Source organism: Crocodylus siamensis, chromosome 1 (genome assembly GCF_052110815.1).
Source record: "Crocodylus siamensis isolate JL-2025a chromosome 1, ASM5211081v1, whole genome shotgun sequence".
Classification (NCBI taxonomy): Eukaryota; Metazoa; Chordata; order Crocodylia; family Crocodylidae; genus Crocodylus; species Crocodylus siamensis.
This window is the reverse complement of record NC_143395.1, coordinates 361,887,712-361,908,721: the sequence shown is the minus strand read 5'-3', so window position 1 is coordinate 361,908,721 and position 21,010 is coordinate 361,887,712. Positions and strand designations below refer to the sequence as shown.

General features: G+C 41.8%; 1 protein-coding gene across 1 annotated transcript in view; it reads left to right on the top strand.

Moving 5' to 3' along the window:
* The window catches only part of EPSTI1 (epithelial stromal interaction 1), a 105,339-nt gene extending 85,398 nt beyond the window's left edge, over positions 1 to 19,941 (top strand). Inside the window, exons 9-12 of the mRNA XM_090025217.1 lie at positions 2,558 to 2,631; positions 6,524 to 6,629; positions 14,640 to 14,681; positions 16,984 to 19,941. Coding sequence (XP_089881343.1) covers positions 2,558 to 2,631; positions 6,524 to 6,629; positions 14,640 to 14,660 — 201 coding nt within the window. The 3' untranslated portion in view covers positions 14,661 to 14,681; positions 16,984 to 19,941. The remainder of the gene's footprint in view (positions 1 to 2,557; positions 2,632 to 6,523; positions 6,630 to 14,639; positions 14,682 to 16,983) is intronic.
* Positions 19,942 to 21,010: the final 1,069 nt, after the last annotated feature.

Below are 21,010 nucleotides of genomic sequence, written 5' to 3'. Positions count from 1 at the left end.
ACCTGCCCGTGCCCCTCGTACCTGCTTCCTGTGCAACACCCTGTGACCATGTGCTATGCCCCCCAGTGCACCACATGCCATGCCCCCCACATGGCCACAAGCCACGCCCCCACCCCATGAGGCGGCATGCTCCACTCCATACCCCAGAGCTCTCCCCACACCACCTCCCACAGCAGGGAGCACAGTCTGGCCCCAACCACCTCCACCTGTATGTCTGCATGTCTGTCTGTCCATAAGTTCTGGGTAGCACATGCGCAGTTGGGCGGGAGTGTTACGAACAGACAGACCTACAGACAGAAGTGTCACAGCTTTTATTATATTAGAATTCTTCTACTAAAACCTGCAAGGGACTGACTCTCAAATAGGTCGCAAGGAAAAATGGAGGGTTGACAGGAAACATTTTTGAGGCAAAATAAGGCATTATGCTGTAATGCTGGCTAAAACATTTTAAATAGTACTAATGTTGCATTCCTTCTTTGTACTAGCTTCATAGGCACTAGGATGTGGAACTTCCTAGAACATTTACAAATTCTTCAAACCACTTTGCCCTCCAGATATGCATAAACTAAACCTCCATCAGAATTTCCTTGTATCTAGTAGCACTTTTATCACTACATTAAAAAAAAAAAATTAGGGACCAGTCTTGCAATCCATATGTAAGCAACTTATATTCCTGAGAACAGTCCCATTGACTTCAGTAGCACTACTTAGAATCAAAAGTAGGGCTAGCAGGGACCTTCAGAGGTCATCTAGTTCATCCCTTGGGCAGAGGCTGGTTCCCTATCCAAACCATCCTTTACAAATCCATTGTCTAACTTATTAGCCAAACTACACAGTCAACCCTGACACAACCAAAAGGCATAACACCCTAGCCTGCCACACATAAGGCAGTGAGACAATGATGGTAAATATCCTGCTACTGTGAGGATTGTTAAAATATGCTCAGGAGATCAAAGGAAGAGGGCCACACCCCCTACAGTCTGTACCAATGTGACTATTGAGTAACAATTCCTTCCTGACTACAAATACGGTGATTGGTTTGACCCTGGTTGAGGGGTAAGACTATCTAGCCAGGAATCTCTAGGGTTGAGTCTCAGTGGACACATCTACACGTTCATTAATGTGTTGTAGTTACTGTGCATTAAGTTTAGTACTTGGTTAACTAAGTATTAAATCAATGCACAGTAATGTGTGCTACTGTGCAGTAGCACCAGTGCATGGCTATTTAGTGATACTTGCTGTGCAGTAGCCTAATACTACTGTGCAGTAGCATAGTAGTACAGTTTTTGCTCAGTATGCTACTGTGTGATATTATTAGGCTATTGCGTGGTTAGCATCTCATGTAGATGTGCCCAGTGGAAGTATTGGAGCACCTTAGTCAAGCTTACTTACATAATTTAGAACTTCTAAGCAGGTAGAGGCCACATGCTTGTGTGCCACATTAGCAGGGACTATGCTGTTGGGGGCATGGGCCTCCAGTTCCACACGGCATGGATACCCACACCCATTGCACACTTCCTTCTGCCCTACTGCAGCACTCAGCCCCCAACATCAAAACCAGAAGAGGAAGGGGAATCTGGAGATTCTGGCTGCTATTGCAATCAGACAATAGGATGAATTTTGGCTTGATGGGAGCCCAGGGGTCATAACCCCTTACTGCCCCCTGGCCACCAGTTGAATAGCCCTGATTTAGAACTACTTAATGTGAGATTTGTAGGATCCAGCCCTATAAATTCATTTTGTCTAGCATAAAAAGTTTCCACAAAGTATGGGGCAAGATAAGAATAAATGGATTTTAAACATATTCATACTAATTGCTTTATCCTGGGCCCTGACATTAAAATTCCAAATTCCGTGGAAAGAGTGTATGGTAAACGCAACTCTAAAAACTTGAAAAAGTTCATGTTTTGAAGTTTAAAGAGCAAGGAAATTTACATAAATAAAATGAATTCAAACTCTTCTTCATAGTAAAAATCTATAACTTTTAAATGCTGTTAGTTACATCATAAATTACTCCAGTTCCTTCTCCATACATGCAAGCAGAGGGGAACCAAAACCTGTGCAGATGTGGACGCCATTAAATCAGATGGATGCTCCTCATAATATTTCATTTGGAAGCCAGAGCCATAGATGAGGAGAAAAATGGGAACTGGAGCAGGACTATAAGGCATACTCTACATAATTATCCTTCCCTCCTAATCCTATATGCTGCAGTGGTACAAATTACTGCAGACTGTACCAAGATGCAGCAGTGGTCTGGGAACCAGGAGTCAGAATAGAAGTAAAAGCCCTCCATGTGGATGGCATTTGCCTCTGGCAGATATCTCTAGATCTATGATTTTAGCCATCCTGTTTCTAACCTTGCTTCTTTTGCTAGAGAGCATGTCCCCTCCATCCTGAAGAGGAAACATTCTTTCGGGTGCAGAACTAAAATTAAGAAAATTTGAGGTGATGACATATAGTACTTGTTAAAGTTAATATTGTGTAGTCAGTGGTCTTTTCAGCCTAATTACATTAATGACAAATAGCATTATTTTATACTTTTTATTGTTTCCAGAGTGAATTACTAGAAGTCAAACGAAAGCAGGAAGAGGAAGAAAGAACAAAAGTGCATCAAAGAGAACATAGAAGGTAAAATTGAGAAAACAGAACTTGTTGAAATTGCATTCCTATCTAGAAGGCTTCTTGCAATTGCAGTTGTTAGTGGTTGAGAACACTATTCCAATGAGATTGTTCTAACTCACATCTTTAGGCCCAACTTTGCGCTCAGACAATCCAATAATGATTCTCACAAGTTCTCTATACTCAGTGAGTACAAGTGCACTAGCCATTTTCCAAAAGTGGGGTTTGTTGTTTTAGGATCTGCACAGAGAATGGGGAATAGCTGCTCTCTGCAGACCATAAGCACACGTAAACCAGGTCCTTTCCAGACCTACTTACTGAAGCCACTCAGAAGCCCAACATCTCAGACGTAATGGTTGGGAAACCTAAAGCAGAGTGGTGAGGATGAACTGTTTCCTCTTTCAATGTAACCATTACATGTCTCCATTCCCTTGTAATTCACAATTCATAATCCCACTGCTGAAAGAGATGTGTACTGGGTTTCTATAAAAAAGTGTTTCACAATGCATCTTGAATGTATTATGTAAGAGCAATGGAATCTGCCTCTACAGTGTCTGCTTCTCAGAAGTTCATACGCATTGTATATTAAACAACTATTGGTTAAAAAATAGAAATAAGCCTAGAAACAAGACTCCTATCTCCCCCACTAAGCTATGGAAACAGGCTCCCTTGTGCTTACTTTCCCTCTGCCCTGTGAGTCTTCCATGATTGCTACCCATTTGCCGTACTTCAGCAGGAAGGATGGAGTAGACCCTCTACTAGCTTACTCTTTGACTTGGTGTAGGGCATTTTCTTCAGAAGTATACCTGGCTTCAGATACTATATTTTCTTGCATGCATGTACCTTTCTCTCCAATTTCCCAGCAGCTGAAAATTGGAGCGCATGTTATATGCGAGAAATATGGTAAGAGCAGTTTCTGCCATTTACAGGTGAAATGGGAAGTAAAATCTGCAAATCTGTAATCCACAGGGAGTAGAATAATGACCAGGCTCAGCTCCCTAGCTGTTTCTACTTAGTTACTTATTACAAAGAAACATATTTTGCTCTTCATTCTGCCTCCAAAACAAGGCATTATATTCCAGAGCATATTGTATGCAAAAAAAATGGTACTTTCAAGTGTCAAAGGAGGCCCAGAATTCAAGACTCCTGTGTCCTGGAAAGATGATCTAGTTGACAAGAGGTGGGAACCACTAACACTACTATTCTGAAAATAATTTGGTGCTACTGAGTTGTAGCTTTTCTCTGCTTTCAGTAACCAGTCAGTTTAGATGAGAGTTTAGGAAAGTGGCTGTTTTAGGTCTCTTCTGAGCATGTGTATGAATCCAAGCTGAGGCACTTTTGGAATTTTGAGTTCCAAAATGGAGACACGTTGCCTTTAGATGTTCATAGGGGTGTGGGGTGCTGTCACACAGTGACAAAGAATTGTACTTTTGGATTAGGGGACAAAACACCTTTATGTATGTGGCAGAGCACCTTTGGTGCCTGCCGCTTTAAGGGCTGAGAGCAGGCAGGAGAGCAGCCAGCAAGTGAAGGCCAGCCCTGATGAGGTGGTCACATGACTGCAGGAGGACCAAGGGATTGGAGGAGAGGGCTGAGCAGCCTCCATTTTAGCTAAGGCCTTCAGGGCTGAGGCAGCAGCAGCTGCTGCAAACAGGTGGGGAATGACGACTGCCTGGCTGGAGCTGCTTGGAACATCTTGGCGGTAAGGGCAGGAGCTATGGGGATGGCAGGAGGCTTCTGGTCCTGGGGCATGACTGAAAACTAAGCCCTGCTGGGGAAGGATGTTCTGGTGGGACTGCCCATGGTGGGGCATTTCTCCAGAAATGCCAGGCCAGTTGCCTCCTCAGTAAAAGATGGGCAGGGATACCTTATAACTCCAGTTCCACTACCCAGTAGATAATTTTAGAGCAATGGGGCCAGGCGTGTTTGTGGACACCTGAGCCTGTGGGGTATCAGACCTTGAGCCCCAGTGAGGGGGTTTAATGTTGGTCCCAGTAAAGGGACAGAAAAGGGCTCTGGTGAGGGGGCGGGAGTGGATAGAGAGGCCCACACTGAGAAGGTTGCATGGTGGCACCTGAAGGGCTGTGCGTGTGGGGTGTAGAGTAGGGTCTGCACTGGTGGGCCTGAAGGGGGCATGTAGAGTAGGGTTGTTCAGGCAACCTGAAGAACTACATATGGGCTAACCAGCACAAGAGTGACAATATAAGCTAGTTGCCTGGAGAGGGGCTAGTGGCAGAGTTCAGCCCAATGTGAGGCATAAGGCTGGTGGCCACAGGGCCTGAAGGGTTGAGTGTGGGCTGTCCATAAAGTGAGTAGGAAAGTCTGAAGGGCTGTGTAGAGTAGGGACCAGAAGGGGCTGCAAGGATCCATGGCAGGTTGAGAGTAGCTCAGTGAGAAGCAGTATGAATGTGGCCTGGTGAAAGTGGGCAGCGTGAATGAGGCCCTGTGAGAGGGGGCAGTATGCAGGGGTAGAATGCTAGAGGCCCAACAAGAGGCAGAGTTTAGCCTGGCCTTGGGCCAGAGCTGTTACCAATTTGTGATGCCATCTGTAAGGCATAGGACACAGTATAGGGAAGGTCGCAGCCATGTGTAATGCCCTAGGCATTGGGACACTAAATGGGCAGCCTCCCGCATTTTACATCAAGTTTATTACAACAAGTCATGGCAGATGAGACAGGGCAGACAGAGGGGTGGGCCAACATTGAGATCTGGTCCTAAGAGGACCCCTGTCACAATGTACCTAACGAGACAGTTGAAATCTGACCCTTATCTCAGTACCACGAAATATTTTCTATCATGACCCCTTTTGCTTTTCTTCTCTTTCTGCTGAATGGTTCCAGTCTTAATTCTGGGTCTAACAGTCTTCATTTATCTTGGTATATTAACTTTTTCCCCTCCATTTATTTTTGGCAAAAAGCAACTACCTCAATTTTCTGTCTACTTTCCACTTCCTTCCTAATAAAAAAAAACCCCATTCTTCTCCATAATAAATGTCCCATCAAATATTTTTAAAAATAACCACTTACGCATCTTTTTAAAATGCTATTCAATATCTTTGTGTGTCTCGTACCCAAATGCTGATGAAGAAAGATTATAAACCACAGAAGCTAATGAAGTAAAAGACCTTTTAGATCACTGAGGCCATCTCCCTGCGTCCCCAGACAGAAATAATACAGCATTTGCATTTTATATCCTTTGTATAAAAAAAAAAATGACATAAACCACTCTAAAATAGGTGTAAATCATAAGCATGCCCATCAGTTGTAAGCATAAATGAGAAAGCAGCTTTCAAGCTATTTAAGATGATTTGGAAGGAAAGTGCTTTTCAGATGGATAAAATAAAGGAAATGGCAGAGGAACTCTCTCTACTAGGGTACGGAGGCTGCATGTGTGTATGAAAAAGTTGATTACATTACTTGTAATGTCTCTATTGGCAACAAACTAAAATAGCTTTACAAAGGCATAGAAAATTGGCACCTTCTAGAAATTCTTGTTGTGTAAAAGGTGCTAAAAGGCCACATAAGTCGCCTAAATAGTTACAGCCAACACGGGTAATATAATTGGTGTACTGGCAGCCTAATTTTTCCTGAACCACTTTAATGCATCTCTTATAGCTTTGGAGGTTCACTTTTCAAAGTAGCCCATAAATAATTGTCACATGATTTTCAATAAAATTGCTAGGAGTTTGTTAGGCTGAATCCCCATGCAGGGATTTGAAAATGTAGCCTACCATAGCCTGTGTCATATGATTAGTCACTGTGGGGTTTTAAAATAAGCAACAAAGTTCACAGATGTTTTTAGGCAAGAAAAGCAAAAATTTATCCATAGAATGGTGAAGCTCATAGTCTCTGAACTCTTTAGCAACCTTCTATTAATGTTCATTTTTCAATGTTTTTTTAAGGGTAAATAATGCTTTTCTGGACCGACTGCAAAACCAAAATCAAGTGCGTGGCACTTACCAATCTGGGTATTTTGGGAGCATGGATCATTTTGTTGGTGACAGCTGGGTAAGTTAGAAAAACATCTGTCAAAGTCCTGAAGATGAAAACAATCAGATGTTAAAAAAAGGTGGGGGGGAAGGAATTAGTAGTCTGCTTTCTTCCCAAATAGCATCCTTTTAGTATTCAGTGTAGTTTACATGATGGGCAGTCAGCCAGTGTGATTACGATCAGTTCTACAATAGTTTTCAAGGAAAAATCCTGACAAGCTTCCCAAAATAAAAAAAAAATGACAGCTGCCCTTACTGCAGAACTTGATTGCCTTGAATACAAGACTTTATCACAGCTTTTCTAAGTTCAGAACAGGAATAATTAGGTTTTAAGGGACTTTTTGAAAAGCTTTGAATGAAAGATGTTTGAAAATCCTGTAAACATTTTAATATTCTTGAAGGGGGTGGGGGGAAGCATACCAGAGATACAGCTGTTCATTTATTCCACATAAACTTGAAATGAGAAAGAGACCTAGTATATTCAATTTAAATTAAGAAACATTTTCTTTAAAGTTTTTTAAGAAAAATCATGGAACTTGACTGTACTCTATTAAACTTATAATATTAGATATCAGACTTTATTCAAACTTAATTAAGACATTAATTAATGTCTATGCCTAGGGTCAGTGAGGATCTGGTCAGGGAACTTCTGGAGGGACTGGACGTATTTAAATCAGCTGGTCCGGACGATCTCCACCCCAGAGTGCTGAGGGAATTAGCTGAGATCATTGAGGGACATCTGGCATGGCTGTACAAGCACTCGTGGTGCTCTGGTGTGGTGCCAGAGGATTGGAAAATGGCCAGTGTGGTTCCCATTTTCAAAAAAGGGAAGAAGGAGGACCCAGGAAACTATAGGCCAGTTAGTCTTACCTCGATCCTGGGGAAGCTTTTTGAGAGAATTATCCTGGCACATGTTTACGAGGGGCCAGCAGAGGAGATTATGCTTAGGGGCAACCAACATGGGTTCATCAGGGGCAGATCCTGTCAGATCAACCTGGTGGCCTTCTATGACGAAGTCACAAAATCCTTAGACACAGGACGTAGCAGTGGCTGTAGTATTTCTGGACTTTAGGAAGGCCTTCGACACCGTTTCTCACCCCATTCTCATTAAAACACTAGGGGACTGTGGTGTCAACACCTACAGCATCAAGTGGGTCACTAACTGGCTGGAGCGTCACACCCAGAGAGTGGTGGTGGATGTGGGCAGTGGGGTCCCCCAGGGCTCGGTCCTCGGGCCCGCACTGTTCAACATCTTCATCAGTGACTTGGACGAGGGGGTAAAAAGCACCCTGTTCAAATTCGCAGATGACACTAAGATGTGGGGAGAAGCTAGAAGGGAGGAATAGGCTGCAATTGGACCTAGACAGGTTACAGGGGTGGGTGGATGAGAATAGGATGGGTTTCAACACTGACAAGTGCAAGGTGATGCACCTGGGGAGGAAGAACCAGCAGCATGCCTACAGGCTGGGGAACTCCCTTCTTGTCAGTGTGGAGGCAAAAAGGGATCTTGGAGTCATTATTGATGCCATAAAGAACATGGGTCAACAGTGTGGGGATGCAGTCAGGAAGGCCAACCATACCTTGTCATGCATCCACACAAGCATCTCAAGCAGGTCCAGGAAGGTGATACTCCCCCTCTATGCAACACTGTTCATGCTAGAGTACTACATCCAGTTCTGGGTGCTGCACTTCAGGAGGGATGTGTTCAACATGGACAGGGTCCAGAGGAGGGCCACTCGCATGATCAGGGGGCAGCAGGGCAGGCCTTAAGAGGAAAGGCTATGGGACCTGAACCTGTTCAGCCTCCACAAGAGAAAGATAAGGGGGTTCTAGTGGCCATTTACAAACTAGTCAGAGGGGACCAGCAAGCATTGGGGGAGTCCCTGTTCCCCCAAGCACTACCAGGAGTGACCAGGAATAACGGTCACAAGTTGGCAGAGGGTAGATTTAGGTTAGATATCAGGAGGCGCTACTTCACGGTCAGGGTGGCTAGGGTCTGGAACCAACTTCCAAGAGAAGTGGTGCTGACTCCTACCCTGGGGGTCTTTAAAAGGAGGCTAGATGACCACCTTGATGGGGTCATTTGACTCCAGTACTCTTTCCTGCCATGGCAGGGGGTTGGACTTGATGATCTACTCAGGTCCCTTCCAACCCTAGAAACTATGAAACTACAAAACTACTAATGTTCTTCAGTTCTAGATAATGGCATCTTTAAGTGATCCAAAAATATTTATAGGAATTCCATTACAGAAATTTCCATTGTGGAAAAATGCAACTGCTAAAGGGATCATACTGCAGAAGTGGCAATCTAGCAGAGGGATTTAACATTTTCAGAAAGGGACACAAGAGTAAATGGATTGGCATTATGAGGAAAAATATCACTAGCTCCAGCAATAATATATAACATTTTTTAACGATTTTGATGTGTTTTTTAGATGTTTTGCCTTCTGATTAGTCTGCTTCAAGCATCTATGTCTCTTGATTCTTTAAAGGCTTGTACATGTTTAACTCTGTGCAAGGGCAGACCCACTGGCAGCACTGGGATGGATGGCCCATGTGTATAGATAATTGTGTGTATGTCTTTGCAATACTAGGATTGCAGCATGCAATCCTTCCCCCACAAAAATTGTTGGTGTTAAAATAGTATTTAGAGGTCTTGAGAATGACAAGGCCATGAGTAGAAAGAAAAATCACTATCCCCATTTTACAGCTTGTGGGCAGGGGCACACAGTGACTTTCCTCAGCATCCCCCAGGAATCCATGATAAGAGATAGGACCTGAAACAAATGTCCTGAGCTCTAGTTCAAGGTCTTAATCCCATGATTATCATTATACCTAGTTGGTGAGAATTTTGGTATTGACTTCAGTGGAGCAGGACTTTGTTTTGAAAGGTAGTTACCATTTGTCATAGTCTACGCCTTATGTTACCCAAGCTAGAGTAGTTTGAATCATACTTCATTTAATACTCTATTATTGTTGCATGCAGCCACTGTATTTATCCTCTCTCTTACAAAAACAATCAAATCAAAGCTACAATATAAAGAAATAGTAATAAACGTATTTAAGTGAAACCCCAGGGTAAAAATTGCATTCTAAGGGAAAAAAAAGGATTATTTTTGTTCCAATGTACCGGGTGTTTATAAAGGCCTTTTGCAACTTTAAACTTTAATAACTTTGGATGTACACATGATAGAAGTTGTAAATAGTGATTGAAAGCACAAATTCATTAAGTTTTAACACAATACAGCTGAAATTTATAGATTTCAGCATAACCACCATCTTTTGTGATACATCATTCAATTGGATTTTCCAACCTGTAGAAAACATTTTCCAGTTGCTTCTGAGTGATTTCATGAACTACATTTGTGATCCTTACTCTATGCATAGTTTACACTATGCTAAAAAACTTAATAAATTATGCTTTCAATCACCGCTTACAATTTGCTACTATCATGGGTATATCCAAAGTTATTAAAGTTTAAAGTTGCACAAGGATTTTATAAAAGTAACCTATAGGTGGAAGAAAAAGCTGCATAGACAAATATCAAGAAAAATGGATATATAAAATGATACCTCATGGGAAGGAATTAAAACTGCCAACTTTGTAAGATAGTTCAATAGCAAGAGTAAAAAAGATGACTTGCAACAGTCGCTAGGACAAGGGAGAATAACTTCTGCAACATTAAAACCCAAAGGCATAAGCATATGCTCACACTTGCACACCTGTAAAGTTCCATTAAAGCCGATGGGATTGCTACTCATAGCTCACATGCTTAAATCTTTGTAGGGCAGAGCTTCAGATGAAGTCCTTGAGGAGGGTTCAGGCCCTGCTAGAAATTTCTCTAGAGGGGGAGTTTCTAACCTGTACATTGTTAGTAATTAGTCCAGTTACAGTCAAGGCTTACTGTCTGAACAGTCCAGTTTGAAAAAACAGCATGTGTTTCAAGGTGTTGAGATGCGGGGAGGCAAAAAAGCAATGAAACAGGTTCAGGAAAACAAGGCTGACAACTCTGTCAAACTCAAGTTGGGCTTAAAATAAGTATAGAGAGAAAATCTTCAGTGACTTGCTGGGCTCTCATGTCTCTCTCTTGATAGTCTATCAACCATTATTGCCTGAGGGAGTTCATCCCCTCTTTGGGTATTGCTATCTTCTTGCTGCCAGAAATGACAGATGTTGAGGGCTCAAATGTTTCTAATGTGCAATATTTTGTCTTTGGATGGATTCAGTTGATACCCTAAATCTAGGCGTTTTAGCAAAAAGAACTAAAGGTGGCTGAGGATACTCCCATGCGAGTTTTTAACCCTTTTACAAGATATCAACTAATAAAACTGCCTGGATACAATCTAGTGGCATGTCCAGACGAGCAGGAACGTGCATTTCCTTGGGGACGAACAGCAGCAGTAGATAGTTAGGCCATTGCTACTTGTCTCCAGGAATGCCCAGGCATGCGCGCTCTGGTGTGCAGCAATTGCCTGGGGTGGGGTAGGAGAGGCTGGGGCCAGCATCTGCAGTGGCAGAAATTCGAGCACACAGAACCTGGTAGGCAGGCAGAGCGCGGGTCTGGTTGGCCAGGCTCTGGTTTCAGGCTGCGCATGCTGCAGCCATGTGCACTGCCCTGCTTTTTTCTGCCCCACTATTTTTATACACCAGGATTTCTTTTTCACATCTGCCCCCCAGGGGTGTGTCCAGATGAGCGAAAATGTTTGCTTTATGGCACGTTTTGAGGCTTTTGGGGCATGGCAAAATGCATGTGGTGCACATGGAAAGGTTCTCCATTCTGCATATTTACAGTGTGGAGCCAAAATTAAATACTGGGAAATCCCGGTATCTAAAAAAAATCAGGAAAAAAAAAGTGAGGCGGCACACACTGCACCTTGTACCACCCAAAACTGGAGTCTGGTCAGCCAGAGCCGCTCTGGCTGCTAGCTAAGCTCCATGCACCTGGATCACTGCTGCTGCAGCCCCAGAAGGCACCCAGGATTCCAGATAAGGCTGCCTGAGTAAGCCCAGGTGCTGGGCTTCACCTGGGGCAACTTGCCATGCACCAGAGTGTATGCGCAGGGGCGGCACAACTACATACCACTGCTATTTGTCCCCGGGGAAATTCACATTCCCACTTGGCTAGAATCTTTAAAGAGTAGGAGGAAGCTGAGCAAGAGGTGAAAGATTAGAAACTGTCTAAGGCCAGCCATTAGGAGTGGTTATCTCTCTCTTTGGCTGCCTGGTACTTGCCCATCTAAGTTAGAAACTTGTTAGCATGCAGTAGGAGCTCTGAACCAGAGTCCTGAGACAAGGACTTTATGAACTGTTTAAAAGAGGAAACACCACTGTGTGTTGGATTTTACGTGCTTGAATCCTTGATGTATACCATTCTTTTCTCCTCAAGTTACCTAAATTGAACACTGGTATACTACCCATATCCTTGGTGTGTTTTTAAATATAAAGTATAAATATTTCTAAAAATGGAGTTTATTATAAGTGTGTTCATGAAGTGTCAGTATTCCTTTTGAGGAGGACAGCAGGGGAGTTGGGGTGGTTATTTTGGTTTGGCTTCGGGTGTGAGGTTTTTTGTATCTGTTGGTTATGCTATATGGGTGTTGTGGTTTGGGAGAACCAATACATTCCCCTTTTGTCTCTGCAAGCTACTGTACCTTTGGAACATGGTCTATCATCGGCTGATGGGGAAACCTTATTGGAGCCCCTTATCAAAACACTGGCAGCACATTGCTGTTAATTAATTATTTTGGACAAATGGAAAGATGTCACCTTGGTATTATTAAAAACTTCATAGGGTATAAAATCCCAAGGGAAAATCGTGATTTACAATAGATGGAGCTTCTCTCAACTGTAATAGCACAAATAGTTGATCAAAAGGGTATATTCAACTTCAGTTTAATAATTACTTGTGTCTTTATGAAAGAACATCCATAGATATTTTGCATACTTGTATGTACACTTCCAGATGAAATGTGTCTGTACTTGAACAACTGAGGCACTCTTGAGGCCTAGTACAAATGCACAGCACCTCTTTAGAGCTCTTATTTTTGTGTGGAAATTCAGAACCATCAAAGAGCCTTTCCTCTGTTTCATTAATGGAGAACATGGCAAACTGCTGAAATTTATGTGTAGAGTCTTCCCTAATGAAATATTAGTTGTCTTGTTGAAACCCCCTGAGCTATAATAAACTTGGGACCTAGAAAGCAATGTGACACATTATATTCTCTGGCTTCATGTCTCCATTACATTCTATGTCATGCATAAGAGTAAGGAATGTTCTTTTGAATGCTGACTGTACTGTTTTGGGTGATGCATAATTTTAATACAGATATTTAGAAGAGGGAAATAGCTTATACAATGAATGCACAGGTGCATTGAGACAGGAAACTACAATCTGTTTTCTTGCCATATATAGAACAAGAATGTGGTAGAAATGAAACTGTTCCTAAAAGAACCAAATTGATAATTTCAACATAGTTTTGTAGCATGTTGCATTGGAATAATTCCTCTAGACATTTATTCAATGATGAGACTGTGCTATTTTACTACTGATTTTTCAAGAGAAGCAATATGCCATAAAGTTTACTGTTGCATAGCAAAGAAAAATTATGATTGGTCAGGTTAGGAGACTGTGCACAGGCATGTGAAAAATTACCCCAGCAGACTTACCTGGATTCCTGGGTGCCTCCTGGGGCTGCAGCATGAGCAATCTGGGTGCTCAGAGCCTGGTTGGGAGCTGGAGCATGGCTCTGGACAGCCAGGTTCTGGTTTCAGGTGGCACACACTGCAGCCACATGCACTGCCCTGCTATTTTTGGTGAGTTTTTAGATACTGGGATTTCCCAGAATCTAATTTTGCCACCGAGCTGCAAATATGCAGTACAGCGAACAGATTAACATGCGCTGCATGCATTTTGTGGCACCTCAAAAGGCTCTGAGGCACCAAAGACATTCTTGCTTGTGTGGACACAGCCCCTGAGTTCAAATGATAAGAACATAGTTTTTTTGTGGGTTTGTCTCATGCAACGGGTAAGGTACAATTTATTTAATCAAAAGTGTTAAAACACCTTAAATTCTATTCCCTTTCAGGATGGATCTGTGGTGGGGACAGGTGGCAACTCTGTGCCACCCTGGTATGAGCCAGACCTTTCCAGGGTACATCCAAACTCTGGGCCAGTTCCTCGGCTGACTCTGTCTTAAAGCATTTTACCAAAGCCTGTATTTACTTCTTTCATTGAATAAGATGTCTACAGCCATGTAAAAATACCTATTTTTAAGTTGATGCATCCTGCCTATTTGTACTGAAGTAAAATTTGCCTAACATTTTTATAGAAGGACCTAAAGAAGGGCATTTGGTGTCTGAGAGTGTGTCCAACTCTGCATAGCTAGTTCTCCTAGCTATGCAGTTAATCCAATAAAAGATAACATAAAAAAAGTCCTTGCTTCTTATATAACTTCCTGGACCACCATGGCTACAACAGCACCCAAACCTACTACTACTATTTTTGTTGTAGCTTTTAATATGAACCCCTTTACATTGCAGAAAAGTTTGATAATGGCTTTGGATATCATCGAGGGAGCTTTTCCAAGGCAGAAAATAGCAATGGATACCCAACTCCCATTTGTGTTTTTGAAAATTCCCTCAACTAATATTAGTAATCAGTTTAAAACAGTAAAACTAGTGTTAACCAGCATGTCTAACTGGAATTTAACCTGTGTTAACCAACCAGACATTGGGGGGGGGGGGAGAGAGAGGGGGAAGGGGGCGGCGGACACAGAGCTTGCATGTGGCAGCTACCACCACCACCCAACACCCTGTGCTGCTGCTGCTCCATATCCTGCTGCTGCCAATCCCCATCCCCCTCCCCACCCCCTGCCAGCAAAAACCCCTGCCTCAGGTACCTGGGATTTTTGTATTACAGGCACGCTGCGTTCCCCACTCATGCCGGTTAACACAGCTTTTACATAAATACTTTATTGTATATGTGTTCATGCTGAACTAATCCAGATATGCATTTTTTTTTTTTTTTAGGAGTCCAGATATTTCGAGTAAAAAATTAATTGTTTGGAAAAGGTAAGAATAATAAATTACTTTAGTAATCTTTAAAAACAGTCTCATGGTAAAATCAGTGTTAATGAAACTGATTAAGAGAATGCTAAATTATTGGAGTTTGGACTTTTTAATGAAAAATGTCACAACAAGAGGTGATTATGGGTTAAGCATGTGACATTTATTCCATTTTAGCATACCCAGTTACATAACACAACTGTGGTTATATAATACAGTTACAAATTCTGAAACCATTTATTACCATCTGGTATCATTCCCTTCAGTGGATTTGTACAGGCATACCTGAAAGCCAAATCTGATTCGCATGACCCCATGGAAGTATATCGAGTGACATTACTGTAATTGACTCTGGAATATCTCTCTCAAATTAAGCCCTTGAAAAGATTCCGTAGAGTAAATGTGATGCATTAATCTGAACTAGTATTATCTCTGTGACTATACTATTGGTTCAAAACCCAAAAGAGCCCTCTTTTGGGAAACCTGGTTCCTGGTGGTCACACAATCCTGGGCTTTGTCCAGGATTTATTTTTGAAAACCTTTGTTAACCGACTACCTTGAAGGGAGGAAAAAAGGAAGAACAGGAAAGTTTAAACAGTTTTGGCTTATATTTTTCCATCTACTTAAATCTTTACAAATATGGAGAGAGACCACTGGCATCAGTAGAGTTCATTGGTCTAAAGCAAGTGTAATTGACTGGGGAATCAAGCTACTGTTTTTAAAGTGACCATTTCATAAACCTGACTTCTGCATTTCACTTTATCCATTTCTTACTGGTATTTTTTTCCCCAGCCTGTATATGTTACTGCAGTCGAGTCTGTAAACTCTTCCACTTTACAGTCTTTTTTTAGTCTCTACTATACTTCTCTCTCTGTAAAACATTGTGATGCTGTTTGAAGGCTGTAACATGAAAGTTATGTTGTATTTTTTAAGGACAGGTATTTCTCTAGATTTACTCTCACCTGATTTACAACCCCCACTTAAATTGTGAAAAACTGTAGGACCTAAGGATTTCTAAATTGGAGTTTTGAGGTACCTGATATCCAGCATTGATGCCAGTTAATGACTTTGGGAATGGGATCAGAAATTCTCTTCAAGTGTTGGAATGTGTAGACAGGGAGTAAAGAAATCCCATTTTGTATTAAATTCTGCAGAATTGTTTTTTAATAGCCCCTCCCTTCTCTCCTGACACATCATGCAGACTCACTTATCATGTTACTTCCTTCTTATTACCCTTAATTAAAATATGTCCAATTAAAATTGAGGCTAAAATGTCCGCTTTTTACTTGTAAGTTGAGTATATGTGGGGTAGATCAAAAGACAATCAATAGATGGTGCAGTGATGACACTTCTATATAATTCCAATCCTGCAAACAATCTCAAACTTGAAAATCAGGCTGGGGTCTCTTTCATTCATGTATTATCCCAACTACCCTTCTCATTCTATCAATATAAGCCAGAATAAAACTGGGCCCTGTTGCCATATTGGTACTAGAGTGCTAATTTAGTAAAAATAAATCTTTATTAAAAGTGGTGACCTTTATGCCAGCACAGCTGAGAATGACTGACTGGACACAGTCAGCAGTGCTGTATGGGACTAGGGATAGGGAGCAGCAATTTCATACACTTACTTTTCAGAATACAATATACTGAGGTTTTCTAGATGGTGTGCAGCTGATAGTTGGAACTCACAGCTTTTACCCACACAGTGAACAACATTTGTACTGTATTTATATACATACTGCATCATAGTTATGTGCTGGTATACTTTTTGGAAGTCTCATTTTATTATTGCTATGAGAGCACATCTTAGACTGCTATGCTAATATATCATTCAAAGAGCTATTAATATGTCTGCAGGTAATTAGAACAATTTTGTGAAACAAATTTACAATAAGATAGAAAATGAAATCCTTTCATTAATGTTTTACATAATTAAAACCTGTCAGTGTAAAAGAAGGGCTTTTTTTATTTTTAGACTTAATTCTGCAACTTTAGGAGTGATTGTTGTTTTGCTACTTACATTACTTTTTAAATTCTGTTTTCTTTTATTATAGGGGGTGCAGAAATGTGTGCTGCTTCTATCTGACCTTGGCTAATTGGCTTTGTTAGAATGTTTTCTCTTATAATTCTGATTTCCCCCTGACTTCATCTTCACACCCACTTCAGCGAGCAATCTGCAGTGACCGATTTCTCATTGTCATATTCATGCATATTTGAAGCAGTTGATTTTGAAAGCCATATTTAATTTTTAATGACGGCAAAATGTGTCATTATTTTTTTTCATAATTTATTTTGTCTTTTGCAGGATGTAATTATATTGGTCGTGGGGATCTTACAAAGGAAGAAATGTTAGCAGATTCTGCGGCTCCAAGAGCTGCAGGAATAATCCATCGCTGTATTCTACTATATAGTTAACCAAGAGTCTGATATCTTGCATCTTGGGAGGCTTCTGTTAATTTTTACTTGGTGCTTTGCAGCTGAGATTCAGGGAGCAGATGTAGTACACACACAGTACTGTGTGTGCATATATTGTAAATATCACTTTTACTTTTCACGGATATTTAAACAGGTAAAAAGTATAAATAAAATTTTGACTAATAATTTTAGTGTAATCTAAAATATGGGGAATCTGCTGTGCTTTAATATACTGATATATTTTACCCCTCAGTGGGCGTGTTTCCATTAAATGTGACATCACCATAATGACAAGCTATGGTGATGTAGCATTGGTGGGCACTAACCGTGATGTCGCCACTACTGCTCAGTAGCAATAAGCGGGTAAGGCACAGTCATTTAATACTTGCTATAGCAGTACCAACTGCACAGTGGGGCACATGTGTAGATGCATCCTCTTTGTTGTAACTTGCTTATAAAATATTGTAAGCTTGTCTTTGCTTTCTCCCTCCATTCTAATTGCATTAACTTCATACTATCATTATTTCAGTAAAAAGCTACACGTTTTCCAGAACTCAGGTGAATTAGATAAATCTATCTAATGTATAATTGGTACTTACAATACATGGCAGATAATGTACAGATACACAATCTGCTATATTTAAAGTTGTGATGTATGAATTGGTGAAGATTTTTCTTAGCAATTTTCCCAGTGCACTGAAGTGCCTTTGATACTTTCCATCACTGTTCTGTCATGGGACTTGCATAATATCACATGCTTCAACCAGTTTTTTCCCTGGGCAAGGATGTTCTTACACTGATTCCCTTGCTTGAGTTACTCTCTTTGTAATAGCTCATTATTCTGCCTCAGAGAATCACTCCAACTGTTCATAATAGTAGGTAGCTGGACTTAGTTGGCATTACCTGATGTATCCTCAGTGACTTGACTGTAATATCTCAGCATCTCTATGCAGGGATTAAGCATCTGCCATGAAGAAGATTGTGCAGAATTCCTCCACATCCCCCCAGGCTGACATCATGTTGCGAGTGTTTCTTGGTCTCTTACTGGAGTATGTCTTCAAAACTAAGACCTATTATTCTACAAGTAACAAGTCTCCTCCCCACCTTCTTTTTTTAAGTGGTCTGGGCACTCAGCTGTCTGCATGAATTATTTAGGAAATAATTAACTAGGCCTTCTTGTTGTAGCTTAAACATAGATTTCATAGATATTCGACCTATTAGGGACCTTGGAAGATCAGTGGGTCCAGCTCCCTGCCCAAGTGGCAGGAAGTCAGCTGGGGTCAAATGATCCCAGTAAGATAAGCATATAAGTGTTTCTTAAAAGTATCCAGAGTAGGTGCTTGCACTGCTTCTGGGGGGAGTCTATTCCAGGCTCTGGAGACTCAGACAGTAAAGAAGTTTTTCCTTATGTCCAGCCTAAAATGGTCTTTCAGGAGTTTGTAACTTGTCTTCCCTTGGGGTGCTTTGGTGAACAGACCTACTCCCAGTTCCTCACACATACCCCTTATATACTTATAGGCTGCCACCAAGTCACTCCTAAGCCTTCACTTCTCCAGGCCGAAGAGTTCATGGCTCTTAGCCTCTCCTCATTAGGCCTGCTCTCTTGTCCTCTAATCATGCATGTAGCTCTCCTTGGGCTAGACTGCCTGCCCAGCTCAGGCCCTGGGCTTATATCCTGCAAGACCAGCCTTTTTGGGTCATGTGGTTCATTTGATTGTCTTCCTCACCTGCAGCTTGTCTTCCCTTAAAGCAGCAGGAGCCCCAAGCTCCCTGCTACATACAGATAAAAGCTTAATGTACAATTTCTTATATGGTGACTACTCTGAACTTTTATGATAAGAATTACATGATTATGAGAGCAAAATAATCAAAGATTCTTCACGTACACTGCTTGTGCTCATCCACAAAGTAGAAAATAATTCTGCACAACAAAATAATTAAGCACTTTGGGCACCTATACACGTGCAGTGAGGCTGCTCTGATGCACTGTAATTACAGCGCATTGAAGCAGATTCATTTAAGTGAGTCTGATGGAGTGCGGCAATTACCACACTCCAGCAGACTCTAGCATCATGTACATCAGCATCTCCTGCCGAAAAATGGCAGCAGGGGTGCTCCAACCAAATCCCGTTTGAGCTTTAGTCAAAGCATCCCCACATCCCTTTAGTGCAAGGACACGGACTAGACTGCCTGCCCAGATCAGGCTCTGGGCTTTTATCCTGCAAGCCCAGCCCTTTCTGGGTCTGTTTAGTTGCTATACTAAACCCAGAAGCAGTAGTAAATCTAACAGGACTGTACATGATCTTGACTGCTGATCAGAGGAAGAAGTTACCCATTCTTGCAAGTGCTTCCACGTACTCAGCATCTCTTATCTTTTTATTCCTACAGCATTCTGCAGACCTTCTGTTATGTACCAAGTATTATGTTATGTGTTCCTGCTAGTAGGTAGCATTATTCTGCATGATGTTTATCTCCTATTTCTGCCTGCTGTTTTGCTTTGGAAGCCTTCAGAGTTTTTTGTTAGTTCAATAAAGATGGTTACCCACCTGCCCCCTATCTGTTCTCACTGAGATAAACAACCACTGCAATACACTGTCATTGCTTCTATTGTCATGATGGCTGTGTGCGTCTGAATTGTCCCATATATTTATTTTCCCAAGGCACAAATCAATACACAGAAACCTGGCTTGCAATAGATGTGGTAAGGAGGGCCTATGATGTAGCACAATTCTTAAGAAGAATTCTAGCTGCTTCCCCCAGGCCTTCCTCAGCTCATTCTGCAGACCCTTTTGTCCAAGGCTAATCCTTTTTCCTCAGGCTTGGGATAAGACTAGCATTGGTGGAGACATTGCCACATACCCTCCATTAGGGTTGTGCCTGGCTACTAGGGAAAATGCCTTGAGGATCTATGGAGAAAGACACAGTTGAACTCAAATTCTAACCTTGTATTTCTATGTCATGGGTCCCTTGTCTATGTGAACTGGTTTTCACTGTAAAATATCATTTTATACCATGCTGGTGTCACTTTTTGTAGAATAATCTTTCAAGACTTAAGTGGTCATGGAAGAAGGGTGTGTGTTGGGGGGGGGGGGGGAAGGGGGCTTCTGTATGAGCAATTTAACTGAAACTGGGTTTTGCAGGGTGTGGGGGGGGGGTTGAAAAAGACCTGCTTTGTTTCTTTTCCTAGTTCACATATATGCACTGTCTTGGTATCGAGAGGATTTATGACGACATCAAACAGTTAGAGATCTGAAATGGTAGCAAAGGAAACCGACATGTTATGTGTGCATGTGAATGAACACATGTGTAAGGCTCGAGGAAAAAAAATAAATCTGTATTCTGTTAGACTGAAGCTTCCATAACTGAAGCTTCAGTCTAACAGATGGCAAATATGCATTTGAATATGGCTTCCTTGCTATTGAGTGGCACATAGCCAGTTAACTGCTCTGTAGCTAATTCATTTAATTTTTACACCCAAAATATCTTTGCAATCATCTATTCACTTCCAAAATGCTGCTTAATGCCTCTAGAGCAGTGATTCTTTACCAGGGTACTGCAAGATCCTTTTAAGGGTGTATAACAGGTCTCCCTCCCCGGCACCATCTTCCTGGCCATCCACACCTTACGTGGGGCACCCCTGGAATCCTTCTGTCCCACTCTAATCTCTCCTGCCACATCTTGATGGAACGTTTTATGCGAGTGGGAGACTGCCTATTTGATTGGGTATGCTGGGGTCTCACCTAAAATGGCCTGACCCCTTTTTATTCTAGCTAGGCCTCCCCATCCAAACCCACCACACAGGGTTTGACTCCTAGGCTCTAGCTTTTCCTTCAAGTGCCTGGAGGCTCAGGGCCCCCTTTACTGCTCCCTTCTGGAGCAGGGCCCTCCCTGGCCTAGGGTCACAGGTGCTGGTCCCA